Raw genomic sequence first — 9,537 nt, forward strand, 5'->3', positions numbered from 1 at the left:
AAATGAGGATAGAATGTATACATTCCATCCTTCATTATTTATATGTTTTTGAGAAGAATGTTGAAGTCAAAGTGTCAATACAGATCAAATAATAAATTAACACAATAAAATAATCAAGAACATTTAATAAATTAATAGCTATAACAAATTAACGGAGTGAAAACAATTAATACAGATCATCTAATTAATTAACATAATAAAATAACCAAGAACTACTCAAAAACAATTACCAAATTAACATATTTTAAAAAGCAATTAAGAAATCGAAGTATCAAGCAAACCTGAAATAGAAGTCACAGTTATCGAAGACACCAGAAATCAAAGTGTCAACACAAATTTTGAAAGATTAGGGTTTTACATACACCTACAAGTATAAGTGAACCAAAAACTAAATACAGGTTCGTATACCGACATGGGTTTCAAAAGATTGGTTAAAAAACATACGATAATTAGTTAATTCTAATGAACAAAGTTGATTACATGTTTGTTTATATACCTGTTGACTGAAGATAACTCCTTTTACTTTGCATTTATCATTGCCACATTTTGTATCGCCAGGATTAGAAATCCCATTCTTAAAGGTGCTTATTCTCCACCCAAGCCTAAAAAAACAAATTAGTTTAGTTATAGATAAGCAAGTCAGTTATGACAATTAAGTGATTGAAATATTAAAAGATTGATGCAACCATAACCCTTCAACACACATCAAAGAGATCAAGGTAAACAGTTTTAATACAAAAAGTATAGAATTAACATTATGTCTATCGGGTTCAGTTTTCATTTATTTAGGTGTAATACACGAAGTAGAGAATTGGTGTGAAACAATGCGTTATGTACGACCATTAAATTCAATCCTCATATGAAACAACATGATTTTTACCATATTCATACATATATATGTTTAATGTCACATTTTTCATTTAAATCTCATACTTTATTTTATTGTGGCCTCAAACTGTAATGTAAAAATTTTCCAAGTTAATGTGTTCGATTAATACCAGAAACTGACAGGAACAACCAAAAAAACCAACAAGTAATCATCACTACCATCATTATCATAACATAAATGCATAGTTGAAGCAATCGGGAAAATGAAATCCAAATAGAGTAATTGTAATTGAAAATCGGATACCTTATGAAAATGATGAGAGATAATAAATCTGAACTTCTGATGCTTGTATGAAATCAACTAATTGGAAACAACCCCTAAATCGTTGTTCATTTTATTAGAGAGGGTAGTTGTAGCCAGATTTATCCCTAAATCAAATACATTAATTAAAGCATCGATTGACCATGTTATGACAATATCGATTTGAAAAGGCTATAAAGAATCATCATGGGTATCGATTAGTATTTACAGATGAAGAACCCGTTGATATTGTTGTTAGATGAAGAACCGATGAATTTTGATAATATGAAGTACAGTGGAATTATTAAGTATGGGCGGGAAAAAGAAAGGAATGGGTAGACACGTGGACAATTATTGATTCCTGTGGGTAGATTAACAAATATATTTACAACTAAACTACTTTACTTCCTAGTACTTTCTACAAGCTACTTTTCAACTTCCTTTGTTCCAACCATATTTAATTTGAAGGTACACCTTCCGTCCATTATATGTAGAGTTCAACGAGACTGTCGTAATGTATTAACACAATTATATTTAAAAATTATAAATCACAACCATTCCAGTTACATCTTTACCCTTCAAGTTCTATCAGTAGAACGTACTCGATTCATTAACGACACGCTACAAGAAAACGTATCACAGTGTATATATATATATATATATATATATATAATATCCATCCGAGGCTAAAACAAACAATATTAAGATCTACTTTGATCATCAGGAGAACTCAATTCCGCATGTGGCTGCACCAAATCAACTGGCTCGAAATCTGATCTGAAGGAGAACATTCGACAAGGGATGCCATTCAACACCACCTTACTGATCATGTCACTGCCACGCTGTTTAAACCTGTAAAACACGAGCGTGTTGCCATCAACCATAACGCTTGTATCCGTACCATATAATGCCTCTATCGACCCCCATTCGCTCTTACTAATTTCAACCGCAACATCTTCTTTCTCCCACATTAATCCATTCATCTTCAGAACCCAAATCTCCCAACAATCGTTTGCATTTGTTGATTCACATACCAACCCCAACCTACCATCATACTTCACAGGCACTATTGATGGATTTGAATACCCATATATATCATACGGAATGGGAGACGAAAAGACTTTCCATTTTTCTGTATATGCATCAAACTTTAAAACGTCGTTATTCGATAATAACATGTAGATCAAACCGCTCACTGTGACTGGTTGCATATCAGTCAAGTGTACACAATAAGCCAACTTTACATGCTTTAGTGATCGCCATTCCCACGTCAGCGAGTCGAATATATCACAACCATACGTGCTGTAGAGCTTCCCCCACCGTCTCAAAACACTGCAATAAATTTATAAAAAGAAAAACGTAAGTCACTACACATATTATATACATATCATTAATCCATGGTTAATACGAGTTGTTCTTTACACTTGAAGAAAACAAGAATGCAACAATATTCACATTCTTAATTTATTATTTATATCACAAATTAAATAATGCAATTAAGTTACTTAAGAGTCTTAATGCATAAAGCTTAGACTGTCATGTAAATATATAAAGAGCGAAGGGCGAGAGAGACTTAAGGTTGGTCAGAAAATCTGATGATCTTGTAACGTAATGGCTTCGAACCCATCACTACAATCGCAAACTTCCCTACCTTTTCATTTGGTTTGGGATTTGGCAATGTCAAAACCTGCTTAGTCGCAGGTTTACAAACATGGTATAATTCTTTTGTGAAATCCATTGGATCAGGGTTCCGAGTCACCATGATTCCTTGCTTAGACGTCGCAAGAATGCGAGCATTATAAAGAAGATGGCCAAGATCAAGGCCGGTTGAGTTAAGAGACGGTGCAAACTCTATGTTGCACATCCAATCTCTTCTCGTATTTTGCATGAGATAACCGGACACCATCTTTTTATTATTCATCAGCGAATCGTGAACACACGGTTCTTGTGTGAGTTTGTTGAATTCTTTGCTAACGCAACTCATGGTGCCGAGAGATTTTAAGGATGTTCTTGACAGAATCTCGATGAACATATTCTCGTTCAAAAACTCAGAATCCTTCATAGAAAAATAAGATGAGGTCTTAAAGGGATTAGTTAATGTCGAAGAAGATTATTGTGTGGGGTGAATTAAGGTTCTATCTTCGGCTGGTCATCTTTATATTGAATTGAAAGAACCTTGGGGGCCAAGTTTTTATTGTGCTATGGTTATTTTTAAAAATTTTATCCTTTTTAAATAGTTACCATAAATATAACTAATTCCTTTTAAAGTTAATTTGTGCGTGCCTTTGTAATTATTATTTCTTGTGTTTATTTGGGTTCACTTTCACTGCACGTTACCTGTAATTTAACTATTTGTTGGTTTAATAAACTATTTATTTCTTTTTGTAACTTAACTTTAATAATAAATATAGGTTATATAACTTTGAAACTTCAGAGTTATATTTTGTCAATATGTTTGGGAACTTGTTCGACAATAATTAACATATTGATTTGATGATCGTGTAGCTATTGTAGCTACAGCTAGTGTTGGTTGAAACTAATAGTTGTACTAATAAACTGATGTATTTAAGAGATATGTAAAAACACTTATGCAGGTGCCTTAACATGTGTTTTAGGAGCCTACAGTGGTTTTAGAATCGGTCTAGGGTTGTGCGTGCGCATATCATGCGCATGTGTGCGTGTGCGTACATTTGCGCATATGCACGTAAAGACCCGGCCATGGGTTGGAGGACACATGCCGAGGGCCTCTTCGCTCTAAAGCAACTCTAAGAAGGGAGATTGTAATAGAAAGTTACGGAAGACCTAGAATTCCTTTTATTCTTTTAGAATGACGATTTATTATATATAAAGTGGACCGGCAAACATCTAGATAAAAATAAAGTTCCAATTTATTGGATACGAGTGTGGTATATCATGAGCATATATATGATGTAAAAAAAGTGATGTAAACGTTATACTCCGTAAGCTAATTATTATGTACGTGAATCATGTTATAAACAATCTTGAAGTTTAAACAATCAACACACAATTATATTTAATACTGAACTAGTTATTAGACCCCATGGTGTTGCGGCGGGGTTATTAAACTTAGTAGATGTGTAGTTAAAGAAGTTATTACGTTGAGTTTATTATTTGTCTAGTAGATTAGTTAGAACTCACGACGGGGTTTTAAACTTAGTAGATGTGTTATTAAAAAAGTAGTTACGTGAGTTTATTAGTAGTTCCATTAGAACTTATTTCTAGCTCGACACGCCGGTTATTAACGTTAATATACATTTAATTTATGGTTTGTGTTTTAGCTTGAAGTTATTATAACTTGTTAAAAATGTTGTACTGTTAATGTATATTTAATTTCTAGTTTGTGTTTTGGCTTGAAGTTATTATAACATGTTAAGAATGTTGTAAAATATATATATAAAGCTTAAGAAAGTATACAACAAAATAAGCAAACAGTACAACAGAAGATGCTCAATAAAGTTGTCTTTTAATATACATATATAAAACTTAGTAAACTTATAAAAACTTCTCACACACGTAAAACAAAGGTAAAGAAAGAATAGCTCAATGAAACATTAAAATAAATAAATAAAGGGTAAACAAAAGAATAGAAAGAATGATGTTGAGCAAGGAGAAACTGAACCCTGTCCCTTGGTAATTAACATAGCATATTTACCATTAAACCGCACTTGAAATTGTCTTTACTTTTCATTTTTCATATATATATATATATATATATATACTAGTTTGAGCCGGGTAATTATTGAAAGTTTTTAACTTTAGCCATTAAGCGAAATAAAGTAAACAACACAATTATCATATATTTCTAATATAATTACAAATTATATTAAAACTAGGTTATAGACCCGCTCGCGTTGCGGCGCATTACTACGCCATCGTTTGTACATAGGTTTTTACATGACTCAAATTACAAAGGTGTTCATCTTTGGGTCCAACCCATCTATGTCCCAGATGAAAGTGTCATTTTAACTCGTTACCCAAATCTTGACTTGGTTAGTCTTCATTTGAAGGTTTCTTGGTAAACCGTTGCCCCAAAAGTGTTACTTTTGTGATCATTCTGCATTACTTGGCTGCAAACAGCATCATCATCATCATGATAATCTCATGTTGGATCGATGCTCAGTTTTTCTTCTACCAGATTTGATTACTTTAAACATTCCATCTTCAGCCACTGGTGAAACCTAAACAAACATTCAACACATGAATTTTAAACATCAAAACTAAATCAACACGCAAGAGTCATGTATAAATTAATCCCCTTACCTTATGAAATAATTAAATGACCAGAAGCAGTAGAAGACGAAGAAGTGTCAGACGTAAACACATTCGAGACATGACGACGAAGCATCATGCATAAACTATACTAACTGAAACAGTAATATAAACGATCCGGTTAACATGCTGTCTACAAACCAACAAAACATAGATATCCCAAAACTACATAAGCAAAATGGGGGCAAAAAGCAATCGAAATAAGAGTTGGAATACCTAAGAATCTCGAAATGCAAGCGGACGCCCAAAATGTTGCTGAACTTTCAATCTTTAATAATCGTAAACTGTTGCTTAGTCTCAACTTTTCAATATCAGTAACAAATGCTCTACCCACAGCAAAAGAAAATGTCTCTACATTGAGATCTCATATTGGAGTTATTATGCTATATTTACACTAAAAGGTGGAGTAACATGAGCTGAAATGCTGAATAATAAAGTAAAATATCAGTTTTTTGGAATGCTTTATTATAAATAATAAAAAAACACTATTTGGGAATAACAATAAATGTGTGTAAACAAAAAAACAGTAAAATGTTATGAAAACTATAAATGAAGTGAGGTTGGCATACATGGTAATCAATTAGAATGTTGGTTTACAAATAAAATAAATAAATAAATAAATAAAATTCGATCAGTAATAGCAAAGTAGAGTAGTTATTATCACCTGATTTGCTATTATGCTATTACCATACTGTAGTACGTAGAATGCTCCTTCGTCATAGCTTCCCTATTTGCATTCCTACATTGCATCAAAGTGGTGTTTTATTGGATACTACCTTTGACTTTGTAGTATGCTTGGAAGCTGACTCTGGTCAACTCTGTAGGAAAATTCAAATTGGCATTCAGAGAAAACCATAAATAAAAGAAATAAAATCATCACATGCAATTCCAACTGATGCAAAAGAAGCGCTGTATTTCCTTCTTTGTCTTGCTATTGCTTCATTATAATCCTCCTTATCTGGTTCATCGGCATCAACCTGATTACCTGAACTAATATATTCATTATCCAGCCAATAAGATTCAACTCCATCTCATTATATGGGAGGAAAAAAAAACCTACAAAAAACTTATATAAGTGAAGAAACACTAATCGACCCCGGGCAGATTACGGATAATCTGGGGGTTAAATAGATGTTTCCCACGAGGGGTTAGATCCGCCAAAGATGGTTCTTCTGATAACCTGCAAAACAGACACCGTAAGCTCGTCACTGAGAAGGGGGGGTTCCTCCTTGTGACCACCCTCCGGCGTGAGAATCAGACTAGATTGCTCTTGAATATAAATGTATATTAAGAGATTGCTAGAGCAGATATCAGGTATATGATGTAAGATACAAGATAAGATGAGATGATCATACCATTTGGGGTATTTATAGCCGAAGGTAGGTTTCCAAGAGGGTATAGCCGGCTGAATAGTATTCCTGTTCTACCAACTGTGGCCTACGCACGTGCCATGCTGGCAGTTGATGGGTAGGCAGCGGCTGACAGTGACCAGGCCTGCTGTGTACTATTCCTTTTCCACCAACTGTAGGCTATGCACGTGGTATGACAGGAGTTGGTGAGTAGGTAGCGGCTAATAGTGGCATACAGTACAAGAGCATGCTGCTCGCCATACTGTTGTCAATGGGCTGTCGTATCTCTGGTCAGATCTTTTGCCCATACCTCGTCAGGTACAGTACAAAAGATCTTCCAGTATCGTACGGACTGGCTCATTTGGGCGGGAGTATTCCCCATCCCGCCTTTGTGCGGGATTGTTCCCGGCTTTGCTCATTCCTTCAGGTGACAACTGAATTATTGAGAGCTAAGTGCCTTGTGCGTGTAGCCCTGCTGCGCGGGTGGCCTTCCCTGATGGCTTGTATCCGCAGCTGCTGGAACAGGAGGAGTACTTCACCATTGGGAGGCATTTCCTGCGGGAACAGCTTGCGTAGTGCGCGTAAGGACGTCACGTCTCTGAGCATGGTGGGTCCTGCGGATCCAGTTGGTTTCTGCGCAGACGTCTCTCTTCAAGGTGAGTCCTGTGGGTCCAACTGGGCTCTGCTGGGACCTACCTCTTCAAGTCCCCCCAGTCCAATGTTCTTCTCATGAGTGTTTAATAAGTGAGGTGAACTTTTGGACTTAAGCAAAGGGTTTTTGAAAAGGGGTTTAGTTTTAAGGTTTTCCATGGGGATTCTTCCCGCGGAAGTCCTTATGTCACTTGCAGAAATTCCCGACTTTCCTGCTTGATCTTTGGGTATGATGCAGGTAGGTCTGTAACCTCCTCGCAAGTCAGGAGCGTTGAGTCACACTTGTGTGGATTCTCCATGAGGTTTTGGTAGTTTTGAACATAGTGATCAATTATGTTAAAACCACCAATTCCATCTTGAAGCTTCAAACAATGTAGTTCTCGACGTTCCCGCTATGCGGGGATGTTATTTCCGTTTCCGCAAGCATTGCCCAGAAGATCCTTCTTGGTTTCAATTCCTTGCGGAGTGCTAGGTATGTGAAGGGTTTTGCCTTGACACTGTACCCGCACTCGTCTTACGGTTACTTTATTTCCAAGGTATTCCTGGCGTCAATTCCCTGCGGGTGCTAAGAATGTGAAAGGTTTTGCCTTAACACTGTACCCGCACCCGTCTTATAGTTACTTGGTCGCCGAGGTATTCTTGGCTTCAATTCCCTGCAGGTGCTAAGTATGTGAAGGGTTTTGCCTTAACACTGTACTCGCACCTGTCTTATAGTTACTTGGTTGCCAAGGTAAGGGGTATTTTCCCGCTTTTGAATCTTTTTGAAATTTTGAAATTCGAAGAGTTGGTGAAAGGATAAGAACAGTCCAAACAATTGAAACGTCGTCCGACGGTTTCTTCTGACTGTGTCAGGACGTGCAGGAAGTTATGGCGACGTGACAGTATATGGTCATTCCAGGCGCTTTTTCAAGCGCGTGGGCGCGAATTTTCGGGTGCGTGGCCGCGAAATTACTGGCACGCGTCCTTTCAACAGCTGTTGCCAGCTTGCTTTGCCACGTGTCATAGTTTCATTGCACCTGCGATTTCTCTCTCTTCCGCATTAAATTCATCGCATTAATTGCGATTAGTATATAAAGGGGGAGAGGGTCCATTGTAATCCACACTTTCACTTTTCTCTTCATCTCCAAAACGATTTCCGGCGAATACTCACCTTTTCAGTTGAGCATTCTTGAAATCGTTTTCTTTTTCATACCTGCAAGATGTCTTCTGCTTACGATCTTGAGGCTACAGCCCAGGAGGCTGGGGTGTACGCCGAGAACCCGTCATCCACGTCCGACAAGGATGACAAGAGTACTGCTGGCGAGTGCCAGTGTGCTCTGCCTGTCGATCTATATCAGTACATCGTCAGGAAGTTCATGCTCGAGTCTCTCGAGCCTGAGTTTCCTGAACCTCATCAGACGGTGTATGATGCCCCCAGAGGCAAGATCAGGGTATATGCCGCATTCTTTGTCTATGGGAATCTTAGGTTCCCTTTGACAAAGTTTGTGTACCGTGTCCTAGAGAGGCACGGTGTACACCTGACCGAGGTGCACCCGATGGCGATCGCGATTCGCCACTTCGAGTGGGTGTGCCGGATTCTGGGCGTTGAGCCCTTCGTCGACCGCCTGATGACCTTCTACTCTTGGAGGTGCATCCAAGGGTGGTATACTCTGATAACCCGGATCAAGGGTTTGAAGATTTGCGCAACCGAGCGCAGTCTTCGTTCATGGAAGCGGGAGTTCTTTTTTATCTCCGCTCGCGCCATCCCCCTTGCCATGAAGTTCAAGAATGGGCAAGCACTCCCCAGCCTTCACGCCTCCAACTACCAGGAGGCGGAATGGTTCTCAAAGATATCCCGAGTCCAATCTCCAGTTTACCGCTTTGCGGAGTCCGGGATGGTGATGCTCGGGATGAGCCGGGTGTGGAAGGATGCGGAGGCGCAAAAGATCCCGATCGTCCTCGAATACGGTTTGAACTCTGTTCCTTACGGTATGCTCTGTTTACTTTGTTTATATAGGTTTGTCTTCTAACTGTTTTTCTTTTATTTCAGAGGGGAACGACTTGCAGTCGCTCCTGTATCCGCGGGAGGCTGATAGTCCCGCCCGGATGGGTACTCGTGCTCTAGATGAGAACGAGTTG

At 37.9% G+C, this 9,537-nt stretch overlaps 1 protein-coding gene across 1 annotated transcript; it reads right to left on the reverse strand.

The window, feature by feature from the left end:
• Positions 1-1,830: 1,830 nt before the first annotated feature.
• Positions 1,831-3,191, reverse strand: LOC143555225 (uncharacterized). The gene is made up of 2 exons (XM_077044813.1): positions 2,773-3,191; positions 1,831-2,461 (listed from the first exon to the last, which is right to left on the reverse strand). The coding sequence occupies exons 1-2, from the start codon at positions 3,189-3,191 to the stop codon at positions 1,831-1,833; spliced, it is 1,050 nt and encodes a 349-aa protein (XP_076900928.1).
• Positions 3,192-9,537: the final 6,346 nt, after the last annotated feature.

This window comes from Bidens hawaiensis, unplaced genomic scaffold (genome assembly GCF_021521415.1).
Source record: "Bidens hawaiensis isolate Kalapana, Puna unplaced genomic scaffold, B.hawaiensis_p1.1 tig00018026_1, whole genome shotgun sequence".
In the NCBI taxonomy this organism is placed as follows: Eukaryota; Viridiplantae; Streptophyta; class Magnoliopsida; order Asterales; family Asteraceae; genus Bidens; species Bidens hawaiensis.